The following is a 24,321-nucleotide window of genomic DNA, read 5'->3' as shown; positions in this document are numbered from 1 at the left end:
CATCCTTGCATTAACTAGGTTTGTGCGTTTCTATTTATGGTCGATATACACATATTGACACAAACAAAAAAACATTACATTTGTCATAAAAGTTGACCTCTATATTAAAAATGCCCAAATTTGCAATTATTAGACAGTATTCCAAGTACAAGTAATAAACATCTCTAAAATTAAAGGAAAATAAAGTTTTCAAAAACTTAAATATTTACCCTCCAAGCATGTCCTTCTTCAACAGCAGCACTTTGTGCTTCTACTGGGTTTTCAATTATCCTTCCAGTCTGTCCAGAGAAATCCATTGCTACTAAAGAATTTTCTGACACACTCCTCTGAAACAGGAACAGTAAAGTTGTTCAAGAAAGATGCCTTTAACACAATTGAGTTAATTTTCTAAGTCTAAACCATACAATGTTGAGAACTGCCAGGGGCTTGAAATAAACAACCTGAAAAAACCCAACAACAAACGGCCTAGAATTCGATGGTCCATTCTCCACAAATTCCTAGTTTAGTAAATGGCAGGCAAAGACAATTTATGCTCAAAACATATATAAATGTGGCTAAGTTGCATTGTAATTGTAAGCAACCCCCAACCCTAAAACAGTTCTGCTTTTCCACCATATGTTTGATGGGAGTGAGGGGTGGGGGAATAAATCTTAAGGGAACACATCCTCTCACACAGTAATCTCCCATTTCACAATATGATTAAAGTGTTTAATTACATCTTTTAGAAGAACTAGATCAAGTTGAGGTAATAAAAATGCCAACTACTGTTGCTACAAGAAGCTATAAAACATACCTACCACTGCAGAGAAGTTTGTATGGAAGCTTTTTTTCTGAGGAATTCTATAGTTCTGATAAAGCAGCATGCCATACTGAGGAGGGAAACAAAAATTATAACAATTTAACTTGAGAAAGCAAATACTTAATATTTAATGAGCCTACTGTAGTAGTTTTAAACAAAGGCTATCAACTATAATATGAAAAAACGTAATACATTTAAACATGTATGTGACAAAATCCACTTTGTCACTGGTTTTTGGAGGGGCCTGTTTGCCAGCCTCCTGCCCTGTGATAATCCATGTTCAAAAGTACTGTTTCTGCCCCTTGGACTTTTAACTTGAACAGATTCAAACATGTGGCGGCAGCCATCTTAAATTGTCCAGCTGTGTGTTGTCGTCAAGTGTATGGAACTGTTTTGGGCATGGGACCATGTGCACGGTGGGGCAAAAATAAGACTTCCAGGAAATTCCTGAACCCCTGAAACCAATCTGGGTTATTTTTGGATATGTTCACCCAGATCGAGGCTATCAGGGGATGTGACTTGTGGGTGATATGTTGTATTTTGGGGTACTTTTTGGGGTTTGTAAAAATACATGTTTTTTTCTGTTTAGAGTTAATTGAGTTAGACCATTGTCTTTGTTAATTGTATCACAGGCAGAGGGGAGGGATTGTGTGCAGTATGTGGGAGTGTCGGACATTGTTGTATTGTTGTGATTGGTTTGTGTCCTTTGTGTGCCTGTGTTCCATCATGTCCAGGGGGTGTGCCTCTGGCCTGAGGAATTGCATATAAGCAAACCTACCAATAAAGCCTCAGACTTGTTCTACCCTTCATGAAGTTTCAGCTCATGTTTGGGGGATTGAAGAACTACCTACACTCTGGGGATTGCTATAATCCCTATACTCCCCAGAGTATAATCACTAAGCTCTTGTAAGAACTTGTTCCTGCTCTGTGGATTAAGAGAGGTCTACCTACTGGAAGCTGGATCCTGGTCATGGGTCCAGAGTGGGTGGAAGACGGCGAGACCCCAACCAAACTGTGGCGGTTCATGGGGTCTGCGATGGTTATGGTGTCTAGAGGAGTGTTTGAAGCCCTCAGAAAGTACTAGGAGCATCCGTCAACGGAGGTACCTAGTCAGGGTGCCAGCCGATCCGTTACAATGTACATTTAAACAGAATGCTTTGCAAGTTTAGAGGTGTATAATACAACAGGACAGGCATAATGTAAGACACGCATGTCAAACCAAAGGCTTGCACGGGCCAAAAAACCCCACAAGGTTTAAGTTTATGTGGCCGGAAAAAAATTATGAAATTTTCATAGAAACATAGGTTCATTTTGAAAATATTAATAAAAATAACAAAAAAACAAAACACCCCAGCCCCCCCTTTATACTAAACCCCAGCCCCCCCTTTATACTAAATATCAGCCCCCCATACCAGTCCCTCCCATCCCACCTCTACTAAACCCCAGCCCTTGTTTAAAAAAAAAAAAAAAAAAATTAGCCAACAATCAGACTCCACTCACATTGCCGCTACCAGTATGCGACTCCGGAGTTCAGCCTCTGGTATACCCCCAGTGGCGCCGTCCGCATCCTGTGCCAAAGCGGATCCTCCCGCTACTCATTGAAACCCTGTGAAGGTGGAGCACGTTGGTGTCACATCTGAATGTGACGTGGCGTTGCATGCCTCCGTGCACCTCCAGGTCCTCCCCGGTTCAGCCGCGGCCATCACAACACTGACCAACACACACTCACTGACTGACTGACAGACACACACATATTCTTGCACAAACTCACAAATCATTGTGGGGCCTCTCCCTGGGGTCCAGTGGGGATCTTCTCTCTGCAGCAGCTCTCCCTTCTAGCTCCTCACACGCGCAGTTTAGTGATGCCAGGTGCAAGAATGATGTCATATTCCGGTACACGGCACTGAAACATGTGACGACAGATAAGAACCATTCGGCCCATCTAGTCTGCTCAATTTTTATCTAAATACTTTCATTAGACCCTGGCCTTATCTTATAGTTACGATAGCCGTATGCCTATTCCACACATGCTTAAACTCCTTTACTGTGTTAACCTCTACCACTTCAGCTGGAAGGCTATTCCATGCATCCAGTAATATTCCTGATATTTTAAACCTTTGCCCCTCTAATTTAAGACTCTGTCCTCTTGTTGTGGTAGTTTTTCTTCTTCTAAATATAGTCTCCTCCTTTACTGTGTTGATTCCCTTTATGTATTTAAATGTTTCTATCATATCCCCCTCGTCTTTCCTCCAAGCTATACATGTTAAGATCCTTTAACCTTTTCTTGTAAGTTTTATCCTGCAATCCATGAACAGTTTAGTAGCCCTTCTCTGAACTCTCTCTAAAGTATCAATATCCTTCTGGAGATATGGTCGGTTATGTCTCACCAGTGATCTGTACAATGGCATGAGCACTTCCCTCTTTCTACTGCTAATACCTCTTCATATACAACCAAGCATTCTGCTAGCATTTCCTGCTGCTTTATTACATTGTCTGCCTACCTTGAAGTCATCAGAAAAAATTACCCCTAAATACCTTTCCTCAGATGTTGAGATTTGGACTCTATCCATATTAAATGTCAGGTGCCACAACTATTTTTCTAGTTTACCTAAATCATTATTGTAATGGACCGTTTCATTAGACAAGGGGTTTAAATCCGTTTAGGCAATATTCCCTTCTCACTGCATTGAAACAGCTGCTGGTAGCCCTGTTCTAGCTCTATCTCCCGGGTCACCAGGTGGGCCAGGTCTTGCTCAATCTCGTGAGTGTCGTCCCAGTCATACCTGCTCTCCCTCCACTCCAAGAGATCACTGAACCGGGCTTGTGTAGGGCTCCCAAATTCGAGCTCTGAAAAAGACTCCCATAACAAGCCAGGACCATGAAACTCCTCTCCCTCTGGCTTGTCATGCTCGGCTGTCCAGGGCAGGTACTGTGCCCCATACCACCAGAGCGCCTGGTAGGCATCTTATAGCCACATATCCTGCCATACTAGGTGTTCCAATTTCCTCACCCATTCCTCCAGGGGCTGCTCTCCCAGGAAGGGCATCCGCAGGGCTACTCGCTTCTGCAACCGCTGGTCTTCCTTGGGGAATCTCTCGTCCCGCTGGTACTCCGCAATACCACGTGCCTGGTACCAGATGCCTTTGCGGACTGCATCTCGGTCATCCATGACACCCTCATCGTACTCCACTGCTGGTTTCATCCCGGTGCTGTCAGGGTCGCTGTACTGGGACATGCGTTGCCCTCAAATTGTAAAATCCACGGAATGGTGTCTCCTGTAGCTGTCCTTCTGGCTGTAGGAACGATCGCGCCGCTTGCCACCAATTGTAATGGACCGTTTCAGCAGACAAAGGGGTTAAAATCCGTTTAGGCGATATTCCCCATTCAATATAAGAATTTATATTTACAAATTGTAGACGTGTATTGAGCGCCTTCTGTTACTTGTTCTTTTTTGAGATATTCCCCTTTCAGATATAAAGGCAGCTTCAGTAAAACACCAAACTCCCGAATTGAATACAAGTGAATGCAACAAACTCCTGAACTGCATACAAGGGAATAAGGTAGCACTCCAAACTCCCAAACCGGAACCTCACGAATAGCTGCTAGCAGACAAACAGGAAAAGCTCCCAAGCGGTTTACACTCCTGGCAATCAGTCTCTATCAGCATACAGTGAATCCCCCCAAAGACGAGACAAGGCAGGTATTTATGCAGGTCTCCCACTTGGTGGACACTCCCCTAGGGGACCAAATGGGAGACTGTAACAAAAGACAGACAGGTATCAATTTAGGACATACAGTCACAATACTTTCCCACAATACATCCTGGCTTCCTCTCCTCTGCCCTGGATATAATTGAGAAGTAATTCGATTATCTCCCAGGACAAAGGCAAATCGCCATTATGCACATGGTGAGCACAAAAACATAAAAACACTTTAAAATACACAAAGTTATATTTTATACATAAAACATGTCACACATCCCCAGATAGCTGGGATCTGAGCACACAAAACTACTGAATATCGCTCAGATCCTATTCACACAGTTCAATTGAGATGGAGCCAAAGTCTTTAATTACACGAATAGGCTCCATGGCATAGCTATCTGGGCCAACACATTCACATAACAAAAGTACCGGATGAACATGTATTCATTAGATCTGTATGAATAAGAACCAGGCGGCGGACGGCTCAGCGGTGTTCGTGCAAATAAGTGTCCGTTTTTAGATCCATGGTGCAAGCGCTGAACACCGCTGGCCGCTCGGGACTTTTAAAATGGCCGCCTCCACGTGCTCGGTAAACGAACAAAGACCACCCTGTATTCGTCAATTAAGCTGTGGTTAACAGCAGCGTCAGGGAGGTAAATTGGCAGCACACTCCAGCTCCCAGGTGGTCGCTCCTTCGGAAGTTTGTTCGGTAGATAAAATCTACCGAACACCCCGGCAGAAAGGCACAAATACGCCTTTCTGCAGGGAAAATGAAGTATTTTAAAGTCTGGTCCATAGTCCAAAGGCAGCAGGCGGGCAACCAGGCTTCTACAATGCAATGTGGTGAGATTGCTCTCTTCACCATTATCCCTCCTGGAACATCAACCCTGGCACATATCTTAGTATCATCAGCAAAAAGACATACCTTACCATCAAGACCTTCTGCAATATCACTAATAAAAAACATTAAAGAGTATGGGTCCAAGTACAGATCCCTGAGGTACCCCACTGGCAACATGGCCATGCTTCGAATATACTCCACTGACTACAACCCTCTGTTGCCGGTCACTCAGCCACTGCCTTACCCATTCAACAATATTGGAATCCAAGCTTAGATTGCAGTTGATTGATAAGCCTTCTATGTGCAACAGTGTCAAAAGCCTTACTAAAATCTAGGTAAGCAATGTCTACTGTACCACCCTGATCTACCCAATAAAGAAAAAATCTATAAGATTAGTTTGGCATGATCTCACATCACTATAGAGTGGGCGTGCAAGGGAGCAGTGTCGAGCAGGAAGACTTAGCTCCCTCGCTAGGGTCTGGGAAATATGATTACCTGTCTTAGTAGTCTTAATGCAAACCTCACAGTTAGGAGTGTCGGTACCTCTACCTTCCTGAATATAAAAAGACATATAAACAAACATTATCATCAACACTTCTTTCGTCGGCTGCATCCTCAGTCTTCGTCCGTGCGATGGCACCTCAGCTTCCAGGTTGTAAGGGCTGAAGGGAATGGAGTTCTGCTCGTCTTCACAGGGGTCGCTTCGAGACTTTCCTGGCTTTTAATAATACGTTGGTGAGCGGACAGGCGTTATTATGGCCGTCAAAACACTCACTTACCAATCTCTGTAAAAACAATAATTGTAATCCACAATGTTTCCTCGTCACTCCGACTGAGTCGTGCGCTTTAACCGGATCTTGCAGGGATTCTCTGGATCTGGTGTAGCTTGCCAAGAATCTACTGCTGCTGGTTTAACCCTGGAGTGATGAATCCACAGAGTCACTTCAGCCACCTTTATAGCTGTAGGGGTAGACAAAAGAACAACATAAGGACCCCTCCACTTAGGCCCTAACGGTACACTGTTCCACTCTTTAATCCACACTTGATCTCCTGGGTGGTAACTATGAACAGGGGGATAAATATTCACAGGTAATCTATCTTGTACCCATTTCTGTACCTCCTCCATAGTTTTACCCAACTCTACAACCTGCTGCCGGGTAATTCCTTCTCCCAACTGACTCAAATCCCCCCTTAAGTTACCAAGTGCGGGAGGTGGACGCCCATACATGATTTCAAAAGGAGAGAGACCCATCCTTCTGGTAGGTGTACTGTGAATACGCAACAGAGCTATAGGCAAAAGAACATTCCACTTAAGCTGGGTTTCCTGACACATCTTTGCCAACTGGTTCTTAATAGTTCTATTCATTCTTTCTACTTTACCAGAACTCTGAGGTCTATATGCCGTATGAAGTCTCCACTTAATACCAAGCATATGAGTCAGTTGTTGTAGGCACTGGTGAACAAAGGCTGGACCATTATCCGATCCTATAGAGCAGGGTAGTCCATATCGGGGTATTATTTCTCGTAGCAGGAATCTCACAACTTCTCCTGCTTTCTCTGTACGAGTAGGACATGCTTCTACCCAGCCTGAATAGATGCACACAACTACTAGTAGCTAGCGATGTCCACCAGATTTAGGCATAACTGTATAGTCAATTTGTAGATCGGACATAGGGAGTCCCCCCATATACTGTACTCCTGGTGGCTTTACTGGTCCTTGCCTTGCATTATTTTTAGCACATGTTACACATCTTCGTACAATGGCTTGAGTTAAGTTGGACAATCTTGGTATGTAGAAATGTTTTCTGAGAGATTCTTCTGTGCTCTCTCTTCCAGAATGTGTCCCGTTGTGATAATTTTGGACAATTTCTACCGCTAGTGATGCTGGAATAACTATTCTCCCATCTTCTAACTGATACCCTTTGTTCTCCAGGTACTTTCCAGGTTCAGTCTTTAACCACTCTTCTTCTTGAGCTGTATAAACTGGAGTCCATTGAGACAGTGGAGTCGGTATAAGAGCAGCTATATGTTCCACATATTCCTGTCTTCCTGATTCAGCGGCACACTTAGCTGCATTATCTGCCGTCCGATTTCCTTTGGTTACATCACCATCTCCTCTCAGATGCGCTCGACAATGTATAATCCCAACTTCTTTCGGTTCCCATACTGCTTCCAATAGTTGTAGTATTTCAGCTGCGTACTTGATTTCTTTGCCCTCTGAATTCAATAGTCCTCTTTCTTTATACAAAGCTCCGTGGGCATGAGTGGTTAAAAACGCATACTTGGAGTCCGTGTAGATGTTTACTCTTAAACCTTCAGCCAATTGTAACACTCGTGTTAGTGCTATCAATTCTGCCTTCTGTGCTGATGTTCCTTTTGACAGTGGCCGAGCTTCTATCACCTTGTCTATCGTTGTTACTGCATATCCTGCATAGCGAATCCCTTCTTTCACATAACTACTGCCGTCCGTATAGTATTGGACATCAGGGTTCTGGATGGGAAAGTCACGAAGATCTGGTCTACTTGAAAATACTTCATCCATCACCTCCAAACAATCGTGTTGACTTTCAGTAGGTTGCGGCAAAAGGGTAGCTGGATTTAAGGTATTGACAGTCTCTAAATGCACTCTTGGGTTTTCACACAACATTGCTTGATACTTGGTCATGCGGCTGTTACTGAACCAATGATTGCCATTGTAATCTAGCAACGTCTGTACTGCGTGTGGGACTCGCACATAAAGTTCTTGACCCAGAGTGAGTTTATCGGCTTCAGCTACCAGCAGGGCGGCTGCAGCTACGGCTCTTAGACAAGGTGGAAGACCACTGGCCACTGCATCCAGTTGCTTAGGGACAGGTCTTTGCCATGATCCCAAGTACTGTGTCAATACTCCCACAGCCATTCTTCTTTGCTCGTGTACATATAGGTAGAATGGCCGTGTGTGATCAGGTAGACCTAATGCTGGGGCACTCATCAAAGCCTTCTTCACATCTTCAAATGCATTTTGCTGTTCTTGAGTCCATAGGAAGGGGTCGTGTTCTGTACCCTTGATAGCTGCATACAGAGGTTTCGCCAATATCGCATAACTGGGAATCCATATCCTACAGAAGCCTGCTGCCCCCAAGAACTCTCGCACTTGTCTTCTATTCTTGGGTATTGGTATTTGACACACAGCTTCTTTTCTCTCTGGCCCCATGATTCTTTGACCTTCAGAGATATGGAATCCCAGATATTTGACAGTTGGCAGACACAACTGAGCCTTCTTCCTAGACACCTTGTATCCTGCCTTCCAGAGAATGTGTAGTAGATTGTGTGTTGCTTGCTGACATATTTCCCTTGTAACTGCGGCTATCAACAAATCATCTACATATTGTAATAGTACACACTCTCCTGGGATGGACTTGAAATCCAGTAAGTCTTGACTTAAAGCTGAACCAAATAGGGTAGGTGAATTTTTAAACCCTTGGGGCAGTCTTGTCCAAGTCATCTGGCGTTTCGAGCCCGTTACATCATTTTCCCATTGGAAAGCGAAGATACATTGGCTTTCTGCAGCAATTCGGAGGCAAAATAAGGCATCTTTGAGGTCTAAGACTGTAAAATAGGTAGCCCCGCCCGGAATTAAAGCAAGCAGGTTTTACGGATTGGGCACAACTGGGTGTATACTTACAACCGCATCATTGACTGCTCTCAAGTCCTGCACAGGGCGATACTCATCTGTACCGGGCTTTTGAACAGGCAGCAATGGGGTGTTCCAGGGGGAAGTACAGAATTTTAGGATACCATACCGTATGAACGTATCCAGATAAGATTGAATATTCTTCTTAGCCTTCTGCGGGATATGATATTGCCGTAGGCTCACTGGATAAACCCCAAGTTTTAGTTCAATTCGAATGGGTGGAATATTGCGGGCCAGTCCTGGTGGGTTGTTCTCTGCCCAAACTCCTGGTATGTTGAATAAGGATTCATCACTCTTAGGGTTTTGGCTAGTCAACGCTGTATAAAGTCGCCACTCTTCTTCCTTTGGTACTGATAAAGTCATAATACCTGAAGGTCCATTAAACTTTAAGGATGTTGTTCCATTTGGTAGGAACGTTATCTGCGCTTGTAGTTTTGATAGCAAATCACGTCCGTGGCCTCCCAATGTACAGAGTCGACTTTTAAGAACCGGTTTTGCAGCACTCCTTCCAGTTGCTCCTATTACGGTGATAGTTCTTCCAGATGGAGGAGCAACTAGGTCAGTCACCACCGAATGTTCAGCACCAGTATCGATCATGAATGCACTCCTTTTTCCCCCTATTGATACATCGACCATAGGCTCCGCTCGGCCAAGGGGGATGGAGCCCGGTCGGTATCAATAGTCCTCCATGACCGTGTCAGCCAATCCTACAAAGTCCCTGTCTTCTCTATCGCGGGATCTCTGCGCTGCGGGATAATATCTATCTTCCCTAACACTACCTCTGTTACCATTACTCCCTCCGGGACCACCTCTACCTCTCGCTCTACCTCTAAAGTTTCCATATCCTGCCCTGGGTTGGTCTCTCTCATACTACTCCCTTTTTGGACACTCGCTTCTCCAATGCCCTTCTTCTCTACAGTATGCGCACTGATTCCTACTCAGGGGTTCCCTATTCCACTTGCTATCGCCTCTATCCGGTCCCCATCTTTCTACGCCTGCGATCGCTACCGCTAGCATATCCGCCTTTTTACGCATCTTGCGCTCTTCCTCTTTCTTATTCTCTGATTCCCTGTTCATGTAAACTTTATTAGCTACCTCCATTAGTTGGGTGATGGACATTCCTACAAACCCTTCTAACTTTTGTAGCTTGCGCTTAATATCTCCGTAGGCTTGGCTGACAAAGGCAGAGTTTACCATTCGGGAATTCTCAGGGGCTTCCGGATTAAAGGGGGTATACAAGCGGTATGCCTCCAATAATCGGTCATAAAAGACACTGGGCGGTTCATCACTTTTCTGTAACACCTCAGCCGTCTTAGACATATTTATAGCTTTCTTCCCTCCGGCTTTCATGCCAGCAATTATAGCGTCTCTATAGGCTTTTAAATGAACCATATCTGCGCCATTAACATTCCATTCGGGATCACTGTTAGGATAATGGGTTGTGGCCCATGTTGCTGGATTAGCTTGATTTAATGTACGAGCTTCTTCTTCCAGTGCTTTAATGGCCGCTTGGTTTATGCTAGTTCTCTCCTCGTTGTTAAATAATGTCATTAGTAATTGCTGGCAATCAGCCCAAGTAGGATTGTGCGTCTGGACTTTCGAAGTGAACAGGTCGGTCATGGCTTGAGGTTTGTCAGTGTACGAGGAATTATGGGTTTTCCAATTTAAGAGATCGGTAGTTGTGAATGGGACGTATACGAAGACTGGGTCAGCATATACTAATTGACTTTCATCATTAAGGTGTGCTGAGCCGGGAGCCAAACGAAGTGGCATTTGATAATGTTTAGGCTTTAGGGTACCGGTCAGTTGTCGGGTTAGTATAGGGCTTCGTTGAGGGGCGTCTGTTAGGGGTTCCAGTCGAGGGGTAGTAAGGCATGGGGATGAGGAAGCTTTATTGTGGGGAAGGTCGGTGAATAAAATATTCCGGGCCGGGCTAGAGGAAGCCTGACCGGAAGCTTGATATGGTGCCAAATCAGGATATGTGGGTTTAACGGGGGTTGGTACCGGAAGGGGAGGTTTAGTAATGAGGGGGATGGACTCTGAACTAGAGGAGGAAGTAGATGGGGACAATGGGGAAAGGGGTGTAGAGCTTCCTGTATCACTTCCTCTTCCTCTTCCTGTGGAGGAGGAGTAAGGGGGAGGCATAGGGATCTCGGACTCAGGGGGCGTGTCCAAAATGGGCGTAACCATGGCACTAGTGGACAAACGAGTCCTGGCCACCATGAGGCGACATTGCTCCTCGTGGCATACTCGGATCCATCTTGGCGAGTCGTTTACGGCCTGCCTCCAACAATCAATGTATGGAAACTGTCCATAAAGTTCAGGCCTACCTGATACAGCCACGTGTACACGCTGTACCAGATTAGGATCTAAACTGCCACGTGGCGGCCATGCGGCAACCAAAGTAGGCCATTCCCTAGTACATAATGTAATCAAACGTACATTAGACATTTTAACCCCAAAATCACATTTTGTAAATCCCTTTTTAAAATTCTTTAGCACATCCTAAGGGATCGAAAATCGTCGAGTCCGACGCGCCCATACTGGAGCGTCGTTTCCAACGAATACTATACACGCACTCTATTCAACGGTCACACCCGTTCCCTCGGCAACAGCACCACGTGGTACAGTTACCAAGTGAAACGTACACAATAAAAACACTCAGGGAATTCCCGTACACCCACAGCTGTTACACCAGTCACTAAATAATAGATACTATGCCCTTTGGCGAAACTATACAGTCACCCACGCTATAATTCCCTATATATGAATTACCCATCTATAACATACCCCAGTAACATCGTCTTTACAAACAGCAGTTACAGTACGGTTAGCATAGGTCAAAGTACAATTTAAGGTCACAGTACAATTAATAGTGGTTATGGTGTTAGACATGCAATAGATGACAATTATTAGTATTCATATACAGTGTCCGTAAATATACAGGGTTAGTAAATATACAGGGTTATGGTACCGTGCACTATAATACAGCTACACACTATTAACACTCTCGCTAGACGGCAGAGCTCACGCTATCTAGCAAGATATACACGCTACTAAACAATCTTTAACACATATACAATTCCCAACTAATCTATTGGCCAGTACCTTGATGGACTACCTAAAACTATCTACATCCGTTTTGGTTAGCCACACTGCCCAAGCACCACATATAGCGAACTAGAGGGCGGAATTTACAACAGAACCCTCTTAGTCTATCTACTCTATCAAAAGTCTAGTGGGTTCCAAATTTACACGCCTTCCCACTTAGCCAAGATAGGTTGAGAGCTAGTGGACCGAATTTACACAGACGCCGCTTAGTCTCCCGGTCCCTCCGACCTAGCGAACAAAATGTACACCCTAGAACGTTAGTCTAGACAAGACACCGGTGTCCGGCTAGGGCTATTTACACAGAACCATGCCTGACTCCAAACCAAATTAAACGGTCTTACTAAAGAGCGTTCAATTGAGCGGTGCACCTTCGCTCCTTCCCTCCACTGGAGGGGGCAGATTCCATACACAATTCAAACCCCTTATGGGCCTACCGCACAATCGGTATACCCCTAGTGGGTCCGCCGTCTAAAACAGCGGTCGTCTTACCTCCTCGTTCCTGAACCTGAGTTCACACTCATCGACGGGGACACCCCAGCACTTACTACGTAGAGGCCGATGATCTCCTGGACAACAGACCAGTGGCGCCGAGACGAAGGGAGGTCCACGCAGAAGTTCAGGGGTGCAGCCGTAGAGAACGTGGGCAAAGATAGACCGTCTCACGCCTCTGCTTCTCAGCTACCGTTGAACGATGAGCTTCCCGGCCAATGCACCAAATGATACCTGAGAAACTGACGGAAGCCAAGCACAGAGAGATGGACACAGGTTTCTTCAGGAGGGAAGAGATTCTTTATTCGGTTCACCGATCGGGACTCAGAGGGACTAGTGTCACCAAAATACAACAAGTTCTGAGCCCCGGACAATAGTGCAGGCTCCTTATATAGGCACATAACTCCTCCCATATTAAGCTCCACCCGCACATTCTCATAACCAATCAAAACGAACAAGAACTAACTTCCTGCTTGACCGCATGGCTTGTCCAGCACAATGGAGGAGGAAAATATAATATCCGGTATTCTTGCACATGCTCCGTACACTACTGATCGTATCTTTGCCACGTGCAACCAACCGACCGATACACCAGTATATGCACGTACACATGCCACGTGGTAATCTCGGCCTACTAAATTTATTTTTATTGAGATTCCACCACAGTATTTATGTGCAAAATCAAAATAAGATTGTGAATACCACCACTTGAGTGATAGATCTAATGACAAAAACAGTTAATCTTACCTGGTTTAAAATGTATCCACCCCATCCTCCTCACACTGTACACCCTTCTCCACTTTCTTCATCCTTTCTATCCTCGCATTCATAAAATGTAACTGTTCACAACAATGTAATGAAGCCATGTAAAGCGTTATGAGTTTGTAAGCTATGGACATCACGATTTTGCAATTGCGCTTGTACATTCTATTGTTACGAATATCTATCAAAATCAATTTCACTTTAAGGGGGCAAACCATTAGTCACGCCCACAAAGTTAAGTAGTGAATACCGCCTCTTGCGTGATAGATCTAACAAAAAAAAACTGTTGATCGTACCTGATCTAACGAATATCTATCAAAATCAATAAAAGAAAAAAAAAATTCACTTAAGGGGGGGGGGGGGGTGCAAACCCGTAGTCACGCCCACAAAGTTAAGTAGTGAATACCGCCTCTTGCGTGACAGATCTAACAAAAAAAACTGTTGATCAAACCTGATCTAATGAATATCTACCAAAATCAGTAACATTTTGTCCAATATTCAGTTGGAGGGGGGGGGCAGACCCCCTAATTATATATGCAATATCTCAGTAATTAGACTAGATCTAACAAAAAATGTGCCTGATCAAACCTGATCTAACGTAGAGCTATCATAATCAACAACATTTTGTACAAATTTTTGTTGAGGGGGGCTGGCTACTGGTTAGCCCCCCCTGACAATGATTGGTAATATTGCATATTTTAGAGTAGATCTAACGAAAAAAATCGTTGATCAAACCTGATCTAACAAATGGAATAATCTTTTGTTAAAATTCTCAATATGGAGGGGGGCTAACCCGGGGGTGGTGTTATATGTGTATCACTCTAACCACAATACAGTTTGTATTCCCATGTCTGTATTTATTTCATGTTTCTGAGGTATTATTAAGTGTAGGGTACTCATCTACTCAGTGGGGTGGGTTCCCCATAAATAAAAGTTGCACTGAGTAGAGGCACAGCATCAGAGCAAGATGTCCCAATCTCCCAACTATATCAAAGGCTCAGGATCCCTGTCAGCGACAGAAGAAGGTGCTGCTAAGTACGGCTGGTTGCCAGGAGCAGGGCAAAAAGGGGTTAAACAAGTATAAAACTATATAAATAAAAATATATATATTTTTTATAGTTGTGTTTAGATTAAATTGCTTGGATACACACACACAGAACTGAAACATTAACCAGACCAACTTTTACCACACTGTATTGTGATAATTCAAAAGGAATAATAAAAGGAAAAGACTGAGTGCTCCCAAACAACTTTTATTCTGTATAAAAGCCAGGTCCCAGCACATTCATTTATTATATTAACCCCTTAAATCCGGAGGACGTACTATTACGCCCTGCAGGAACCGGCTCTAAACGCCGGCGGGCGTAATAGTACGTCCTCGCCATAATGGCCGCCCACGTGGCCGGCGCTAATCGCCCGCTGCAGATCGCGGTCGGGGGGGATGCCTGGCCCCCCAGGCAACCCCCCCTGTGGCCGGTGACCGCGATCTGCAGTCTCTGATCGCAGTGACAGGCTGTCACTGCGACCAGTATTAAGCATGTGTCAGCCGATTTCAAATCGGCTGACACATGCGGCCGGCGGCTTTCCCCTTCTGCAGATCGCGGTCGGGGGACTTACCTGGCCCCCCAGGCAGTCCCCCTGGGGTCAGTGACCGCGATCTGCTAGGTCTGAGATCGCAGTGACAGGCTGTCACTGCGATCTCAGAGCTCTCTGATCGCAGTGACAGCCTGTCACTGCGATCAGTGTTACATGTGTCAGCCTATTGGCTGACACATGTAACTGGCACAGTGATCCCCCTGCAGATTGGAAGGGGGGAGTGCTTGTACCACCCAGGCACTCCCCCCTGTGGTCAATTACCCAATCTGCAGGAGGTGATCACAGTGACAGGCAGTCACTGTGATCACTGATCCTGTGTGTCAGCCAGTGATGTGACATCACTGGCTGACACTGTCTCTGCCCCCTGTCCTGTAAAAAAAATAAAATATTAGTTAAAAAAAGAAATAAAAAAAATGACAGTTACAAATAAAATATACTTAGATCATATATATTATATATATATATATGATCTAAGTATATATATATATATATACACATACACACACATTTACACATACACGACGTGTATTTAAATATTAATATATATATATATATATATATATATATTAATATCAAATTACACGTAGACTGATACTTATTAAATATATATATAATTATTGTTATATATATATTTATAAATAATATAAAAAAAATAAATATGTAAATACGTAAAAAAATAAAATAAAATAAATAATTAAAAATAAAATATTAAAAAATATATAGATGTGTTTTATTTCGTTCTAACTGTATTGTGATATTAATATATATATATTTATATCAAAATACACGTAGAACGAAATAATATATATATCTATATACATAAATATATACGTATATATCACTATATATATACCTATATATAAATAAAAATATTTTAAAAAAAATATATATATATATACGTATATATACACATATGTATATATATACATATATTAATTCTACACATATATTTATGTAATAATTTTACATAATTAGGTATTCTAATTAATTACAATTAGCGGGACCTGCCTGACCACCCATGCCGAAAGTATAGGGAATTTAATTTGCTAGCACTATATTTAACCCTATAACTTTCCAAGACATCATAAAACCTGTACATGGGGGGTACTGTTTTACTCGGGAGACTTCGCTGAACACAAATATTAGTGTTTCAAAACAGTAAAATGTATTACAACCATGATATCGCCAGTAAAAGTGACGTTTTTTGCATTTTTCACGCACAAACAGCACTTACAGGGACGATATTATTGCTGCAATACTTTTTACTGTTTTGAAACACAAATATTTGTGTTCAGCGAAGTCTCCTGAGTACAACAGTACCCCTCATGTACAGGTTTTATGGTGTTTTCAAAAATTACAGCGTCAAATATAATGCTTGTGTTTAATTTTTTTCACATTAAAATTCGCCAGATTGCTTACGTTGCCTTTATGACCCTATGGTAGCCCAAGAATGAAAATTACCCCTATGATGGCATACCATTTGCAATAGTAGACAACCAAAGGTATTGCAAATGGGGTATGTCCAGTCTTTTTTAGTAGCCACTTAGTCACAAACACTGGCCAAAATTGGCGTTTTTTGCATTTTTCACACACAAACAAATACGAACGCTAACTTTGGCCAGTGTTTGTGACCAAATGGCTACTAAAAAAGACTGGACATCGCTTATTTGCAATACCTTGGGTCGTCTACTATAGCAAATGGTATGCCATTATGGGTGTAAATTTATTTCCTGGGCTACTATACAGTCTCAAAGGCAACGTAACCAATCTGGCGAATTTCAATTTCAAATGTAACACGCTATATTTGACCCTGTAACTTCCCAAAACACCATAAAACCTGTACATAGGGGGTACTGTTTTACACGTGAGACTTTGCTGAATACAAATATGTGTATTTTATTGCAGTAAAAGCAAACAGTATTATGACATTAACAGTTAAAATGTCATGTAGAACGAAAAAAATCAAAAAAAATCTTATTTTCTCCCATTTTTTTCATATTAAATTATGTTTCATAGCTAAATATTTGATATTAAATGAAAGCCCTGTTTCCCCTGAATAAAATGATATATAATAAGGGGGGGTGCATTTAATATGAAAGAGGTGAATTACGGTTGGACAGACATATAGCGCAAATGCCAGGTTTTGTTTACGTTTTGTTTCGTTCACAACTTGTACATTTGGCTGCGGTGTTAAGGGGTTAAAAAAGAAAAAAAAAAGAAAGAATGCAAGGCATATATATACACACACACACACACACACACACACACACACACACACAGGGTGCCCCCAAAAATTATACTGTATACATTAAAATAGAACAGTCATCTGTTTTAAAACAGGCACTGACACACAAAAAATGATTAATTTCTGTAGATTCTTTTAAATTTTGAAAATGAACTGTATGTTAATAAACAATGACTTTACAATAATTCAAAGTGTGTATACATTTTTTTGGATAGATTTAATATCTATATACAGGGCTGCCATCAGAAATTTTAGGGCCCCTGACACAGCTCAAGATCTGGGCCCCCGGGGCCAGCCCCGAGTCCGCCCACAAGGATTTGAGTGTTTAGTGAATGTAGTGTGTGTGTAGTGCAAAATGTGAATAGTGAATGTAGTGTGTGTGTGTGTGTAGAGCAAAATGTGAATAGTGAATGTAGTGTGCGTCTGTAACGCAGTGTGTTTAGTGAATGTAGTGTGTGTGTGTAGTGCAGATTGTGTTTAGTAAATGTAGTGTTTGTAGTGAGTGCAGAGTGTTTTAGTGAATGTAGTGTATGTGTAGTGCAGAGTGTGTTTAGTGAATGTAGTGCAGAGTGTGTTAGTGAATGTAGTGTGTGTGTAGTGCAGTGTGTTTAGTGAATGTAGTGTGTGTGTGTAGTGCAGAGTGTGTTTAGTGAATGTAGTGTGTGTGTGTGTAGTGCAGAGTGTGTTTAGTGAATGTAGTGTGTGTGTGTGTGTAGTGCAGAGTGTGTTTAGTGAATGTAGTGTGTGTGTGTGTGTGTGTAGTGCAGAGTGTGCTTGTAAGGATTCAGTGTGTGTGTAAAATAGGGGGGAAGGGGAGTATTATTTTATTTATTTATTTGTGTATATTTCAATTTTATTCCCCCCTCCCTGGTTCTTACCGTGCCAGGGAGGGGGGAGATCGCATTTCCTGTTGATCCAGTGGCATGGTGGAGGGAGCCAGCCGCGGTACATTGAAGAGGGGGCCCAGCAGCACACATTGTCTTCCTTTCCAGCTCCTCTCTGACTAAATCTCACGAGACAGGCCTGTGTGCTGTGCGGAGCGTTGCCATAGTAACCCGTGGCAACGCTCTGGCAGCCACAGGGTGCAGGAAAGTTAGACAGAGAGCAGCTGGAAAGGAGGACAGAGTGTGCTTCTCTATGACAAGCGTTCAGCGTCGACATGCAGAGCATGGAGATGTTGAATGTCAGTGCTGCACATTTTGCAACACTGACACAGGAAGCGCCTAGGTGTTCCTAGGCAGCAATGTAAACACTGCATTTTCTCTGAAAAGGCAGTCTTTGCAGCAAAAACCCTGCAGTGGTAGACTATACTCACCAGAACAACTACATTAAGCTGTATAATATAAATTAAGCTGTAGTTGTTCTGGTAACTATAGTGTCCCTTTATGTTTGTGCGTGCAAAGGGGTAGGGACTGCAGAGGGTGCCGAAAGGAAGGGGCTGTAAAGGGTGTGAGTGGAAGGGGCTGCAGAGGGTACAGGGGGGAATAGAGGCTGCAGTGGGTGCAGAGGAGGGACAGGATGTAGTGGGTGCAAAGGGTAATAGGAGCTGCAGTGGGAGCAGTTGGGTAGCCCACTAGCCACTACCAAAAGCGAAACCCTACCATTGAGCACAGTGCAGGGGGCAGGAGCTGCAGTGGGAGCAGGGGGGTAGGGGATGCAGTGGGAGCAGGGGATAGGGGATGCAGTGGGAGCAGGGGATAGGGGATGCAGTGGGAGCAGGGGGTAGGGGATGCAGTGGGAGCAGGGGGTAGGGGATGCAGTGGGAGCAGGGGGGAAGGGGATGCAGTGGGAGCATGGGGTAGGGGTGATAGGGGATGCAGTGGGAGCAGGGGGGGTAGGGGATGCAGTGGGAGCAGGGGGGGTAGGGGATGCAGTGGGAGCAGGGGGGGTAGGGGATGCAGTGGGAGCAAGGGGGGTAGGGGATGCAGTGGGAGCAAGGGGGGTAGGGGATGCAGTGGGAGCAGGGGGGTAGGGAATGCAGTGGGAGCAGGGGGGTAGGGGATGCTGTGGGAGCAGGGGGGTAGGGGATGCTGTGGGAGCAGGGGGTAGGGGATGCAGTGGGAGCAGGGGGTAGGGGATGCAGTGAGAGCAGGGGGTAGGGGATGCAGTGAGAGCAGGGGGGTAGGAGATGCAGGGGGTAGGGGGCATAGGGGATTCAGTGGGTGCAGGGGGTAGGGGATGCAGTGGAAGCAGGGGGGTAGGGGATGCAGTGGGAGCAAGGGGGTAGGGGATGCAGTGGGAGCAAGGGGGTAGGGGATGCAGTGGGAGCAAGGGGGGTCGGGGATGCAGTGGGAGCAAGGGGGTAGGGGATGCAGTGGGAGCAGGGGGTAGGGGATGCAGTGGGAGCAGGGGGGTAGGGGATACAGTGGGAGCAAGGGGGTAGGGGATGCAGTGGGAGCAGGATGGGTAGGGGATGCATTGGGAGTAAGGGGGTAGGGGATGCAGTGGGAGCAAGGGGGGTAGGGGATGCAGTGGGAGCAAGGGGGTAGGGGATGCAGTGGGAGCAAGGGGGGTAGGAGATGCAGTGGGAAGGGGGTAGGGGGGATAGGGGATGCAGTGGGAGCAGGGGGAAGGGGATGCAGTGGGAGCAGGGGGGTAGGGGATGCAGTGGGAGCAGGAGGGGTAGGGGATGCAGTGGGAGCAGGGGGTAGGGGATGCAGTGGGAGCAAGAGGGGGTAGAGGATGCAGTGGGAGCAAGGGGGTAGGGGATGCAGTGGGAGCAAGAGGGGGTAGAGGATGCAGTGGGAGCAAGGGGGTAGGGGATGCAGTGGGAGGAAGGGGGGTAGGAGATGCAGGGGGTAGGGGGGATAGGGGATGGAGTGGGAGCAGAGGGTAGGGGATGCAGTGGGATCAGGGGGGTAGGGGATACAGTGGGAGCAAGGGGTGGTAGGGGATACAGTGGGAGCAGGGGGGGTAGGGGATGCAGTGGGAGCAGGGGGGTAGGGGATGCAGTGGGAGCAAGGGGGTAGGGGATGCAGTGGGAGCAAGGGGGTAGGAGATGCAGTGGGAGCAGGGGGGATAGGGGATGCAGTGGGAGCAGGGGGGATAGGGGATGCAGTGGGAGCAGGGGGGTAGGGGATGCAGTGGGAGCAGGGGGGTTGGGGATGCAGTGGGAGCAAGGGGGTAGGGGATGCAGTGGGAGCAGGGGGGTAGGGGATGCAGTGGGAGCAGGGGGTAGGGGATGCAGTGGGAGCAAGGGGGGTAGGAGATGCAGTGGGAGCAGTGGGTAGGGGGATAGGGGATGCAGTGGGAGCAGGGGGGATAGGGGATGCAGTGGGAGCAGGGGGGTAGGGGATGCAGTGGGAGCAAGGGGGGTAGGGGATGCACAGTGGGAGCAAGGGGGTAGGGGATGCAGTGGGAGCAGGGGGGTAGGGGATGCAGTGGGAGCAAGGGGGGGTAGGGGCTCCCAAAACCCTCCCAAACCTTACCTCTCTGGTGGTCCTCTTCTGAAGGAACCTCACAATGCTGACATGCTGTCTGTAACACTGCTCAGGGCAGCTCCGCACAGCTCACTCTGCACTGTGACTGGTGATGTCACTTCCTGCAAAACAAGCCACACGGAGCTGCCCTGAGCAGTTACAGGCAGCTTAGTGAGACTGTGTTTGGAGACAGGCACACTGAGGGGCAGCCTAGTGGGGTCTTTGGAAGGCCCCTTAGCTGTCTCTCAGTGTGCCCTGCACGGAGGGAGAATATTTTTAGCAGCAGGGGCCCGCGGATGGCTGTGCGGGCCCCTTGCTGAGTGCAGGCTGGCTGGGGAGATTGTTTAACTCCCCAGCTCAGCCATTACTTACTGCAGCAGTATGTGGGGCTCGGGGCCCCCCAGGACCGCCGGGCCCATGACAACTGTTATGGTTGTCATGCCCTGATGGCGGCCCTGTCTATATATCTATCCCTAGCATGTGCCCAGCACTTTCTCCTGTCTTGTACTCACTGCAGACTTTATGCCAAAGTATACTATCCCAGAAAAACTCTCTCAGAGGACTTTGTATATTGTGCACTCTTTTTTATTGTGTAAAAGTGGCACACATTAAGGTTAATATTTCAGTCCCGCACAGACTTTGTTAAAGACAACCATACATAGACACAATGTGAAATATATAGGGTGTAAAACAGGAAGTGATCATGCAACAAAGTTTCATAAATCTGCATAATTATTGCATGAAAAAAACAAACAAGTATGTACAACCATTTTACTTACAACACTTGAATAGTGTCCTACTCACTATATATCGCTAAAGTGATAAAAAAAGGACAGGGCAGAAATAGCCCTGCAGGTCAGTATGCAGAAATAGCCCAGTGATAGCTAAACAAATCTAGCAAACACCTGAGTGAAATGCAGGGATGATCCTTCATGAAGTGCTACGGTTAATATAGAATTAAAGAGGGGGGCGTGTCCAACTGCCGAGGTGAACGGACGCATGGAGTGAGAGCTCCCGGTCCGAAACAGCCATAGCTTGACTAAAAGCAGCTTTTACCCCCCAGCACAAGGGTAATATTGAAGCAAATTGCCTCTACTACCTATCATGTCTCGAGCGAAGCAGACAAAGCTGACGGACTCGATCCGATCAACGAAAAAAGACCGGTCGCGGCCGGCGCAAGATGGCGGCGGCGAGGAGCTGGAGGAAGCTCAGGCATCAAACTCTCATATAGAGCACGAGGAGCAGCGCTACACCGACGCCCCAGTTACGGAGAAAAAACTTTACGCTATGCTGCAAGATTTCAGGCTTATTCTGCAATCTGACCTAAAGAAAGCCACAAATGACATTAAAAGGGAAATTGCAGATCTGGGTGAAAGAACCAACAACCCAGAAGCTCGCACTGATGATATCTGTGCTGCGCATGATACGCTGGCAGACACAGTACAGTCTTTAGTGGAAGACCAACAGATCCTGAAAAGGAAGATGGCGGATATGGAGGACCGATCCCGCAGGAACAATATTCGTTTCCGCGGAATTCCAGAAAATATAGCAAGGGAACAACTGCCTCACTACCTACTATCCCTTTGCAAGTCCCTGATACCAGACACATCGGACCAGGAATGGCTGATGGACCGTGCCCACAGGCTACCGAAGCCGCAAAATCTGCGTCAAGATATACCACGAGACGTGGTAGCGCGGTTCCACTATTACAAAACTAAAGACTCCCTACTGCAAGCGGCGAGGAAACAAGCCACGTTGCCTGAACCGTATGCGGGCGTTCAGTTATTTGCAGACCTGTCGGCTATGACTATGAGCAGGCGGAGAGAGTTCATCAACGTAACAAAGACATTGCGGAACAACGACATTCCATATCGATGGGGGTACCCGACAAAGCTACTTGTCTGGAGGAATGCCAAGACACACACTGTCAACGAACCAGAGGTGGGAATGCGCTTACTAAAGGAATGGGGCCTGTTCCCGCTACCACCGCCACCACAGGACGCTTCGAATACAACATCTCCGAAAAGGCCGCAGGCGGAATGGCAGATGGCGTGCTCACCACGTGGAAAGCATTAAGACTTTGGGTCCTGTTCCGGCAGAACCATGCCGTCACCCCACGGCAAATACTGAACATTTAAAGGACTCTCTGGCCCATGGCTAATCCTCTGATATCTGACGTGCTAACGTAACTGGTTGTGAGTATTTGTATAATGTACCGTGTTAATGACTGCACAATACCTGTTATACCCTAGTACCGAGACAGCGGGACTAAATAGTGCGGGGCTAACTCAACTCGCACCACCCGTGAGGGTGAGGTTCGGGACAGATACATAATGACAGGAGCCTCGCAGCTCCCTCATGGGATGCAGCACGAGGAGGGTACAGGGTAGCCACACATTAGCGACAAAATGTTAAAATGCCACGTGTCAGTGCAAGGCCCGGAGAAAGGAGGGACGGGAGTATGAGACTCTCTATAGATATTCATAGGGTATATGTTTGAAACCTCAGAATGTTAGGGGTAATACAAGTTTATGAGGAATTAGGCTGTTCGCACTCGGCCGTACTCTCTGGGTACGACCCCAGGATGAGAAGTGTGAGGGGAACAGTTTGCCCGCTCGCACCTCACCCACGTAGAGCGCCAGTTTTCTCGAAGGCGCTTTGTATATACTTTGGTTTCCCCTTTCCCCCTACCACACCCCTGTTTACTCTCTACCCCACCCCTTCTCCTTGCCCTGGAATGGTCTTTTACCAAAGGTCGCAAGACGTGAATGTTACCCCAATACCCTGGTATAGCATAATTTCCCACCAGGATCATGGATGATTCTCTCACTATATTAACACTAAATGTTAAAGGCCTCAACAGCCCCCATAAAAGGAGATTGGTGGTACAAGAAATGTCCAAATCCAAGGCGGCAGTCGTGAGTTTACAAGAGACGCACTTTTGTATCACCAAACCTCCGCAACTCAACATCAAATCATACCCCCAAGGTTACCACGCTATGTCCGCGACTAAAGCCAAAGGTGTTGCCATATATTTTCACAGAGACTGGGCCTTCACACCGACCAAACAGTATGCTAGCAAGGATGGGAGATTATTGATCCTAGTGGGCTCCCTGAACGGGTTATCGGTGACTATAGCCTCAATTTACGCGCCCAACGACAGACAAAAATCCTTCCTTAACAAGGTATTTAGAAAGATTGACGAGATCAAAGTAGGTCACACGATCATAAGCGGGGACTTTAACTGTGCCCCGGACCCAGAGGTAGACATTAGAAGAGAAGGGGACAAAAGTCCGCAACAACACTCGATTTCGCTAGGCCTGCACCTTAGGGATTTGATGCATAGACATGACTTTTATGACACCTGGAGAAACCTAAATCCAAGTGGGAGGGATTACACATTTTATTCAACGGTTCATAGAACCCACACGAGAATAGATCTATGCTTACTTGATATTAAAACCATGCCCTTTGCCACGAGAGCGAACATAGGAACGATCACGTGGTCCGACCATGCCCCACTTGTCATAACAATGCGCATTCCATATCCTGCTAGGGGTAGGGGTACATGGCGCCTAAATGATAGCCTTCTGGACACCCCAGAGCACCTCCGAAGAATAAGGGCCCGGGTAGAGGACTTTTTTGCTGATCATACACAGTGCTCGTCGTCTGCTACCACACA

At 45.8% G+C, this 24,321-nt stretch overlaps 1 protein-coding gene across 4 annotated transcripts in view; it reads right to left on the bottom strand.

The window, feature by feature from the left end:
• The window catches only part of LOC134608848 (growth factor receptor-bound protein 10-like), a 568,153-nt gene that overhangs the window by 79,095 nt on the left and 464,737 nt on the right, over positions 1-24,321 (bottom strand). For all 4 annotated transcript variants that reach the window (XM_063452029.1, XM_063452030.1, XM_063452031.1 and 1 more), the window contains 2 exons: positions 798-869; positions 210-326 (listed from right to left, as the gene is read on the bottom strand). In XM_063452029.1, coding sequence (XP_063308099.1) covers positions 210-326; positions 798-869 — 189 coding nt within the window. The remainder of the gene's footprint in view (positions 1-209; positions 327-797; positions 870-24,321) is intronic.

Source organism: Pelobates fuscus, chromosome 4 (genome assembly GCF_036172605.1).
Source record: "Pelobates fuscus isolate aPelFus1 chromosome 4, aPelFus1.pri, whole genome shotgun sequence".
NCBI classification, from domain to species: Eukaryota; Metazoa; Chordata; class Amphibia; order Anura; family Pelobatidae; genus Pelobates; species Pelobates fuscus.
This window is presented reverse-complemented; position numbering and strand designations above follow the sequence as displayed.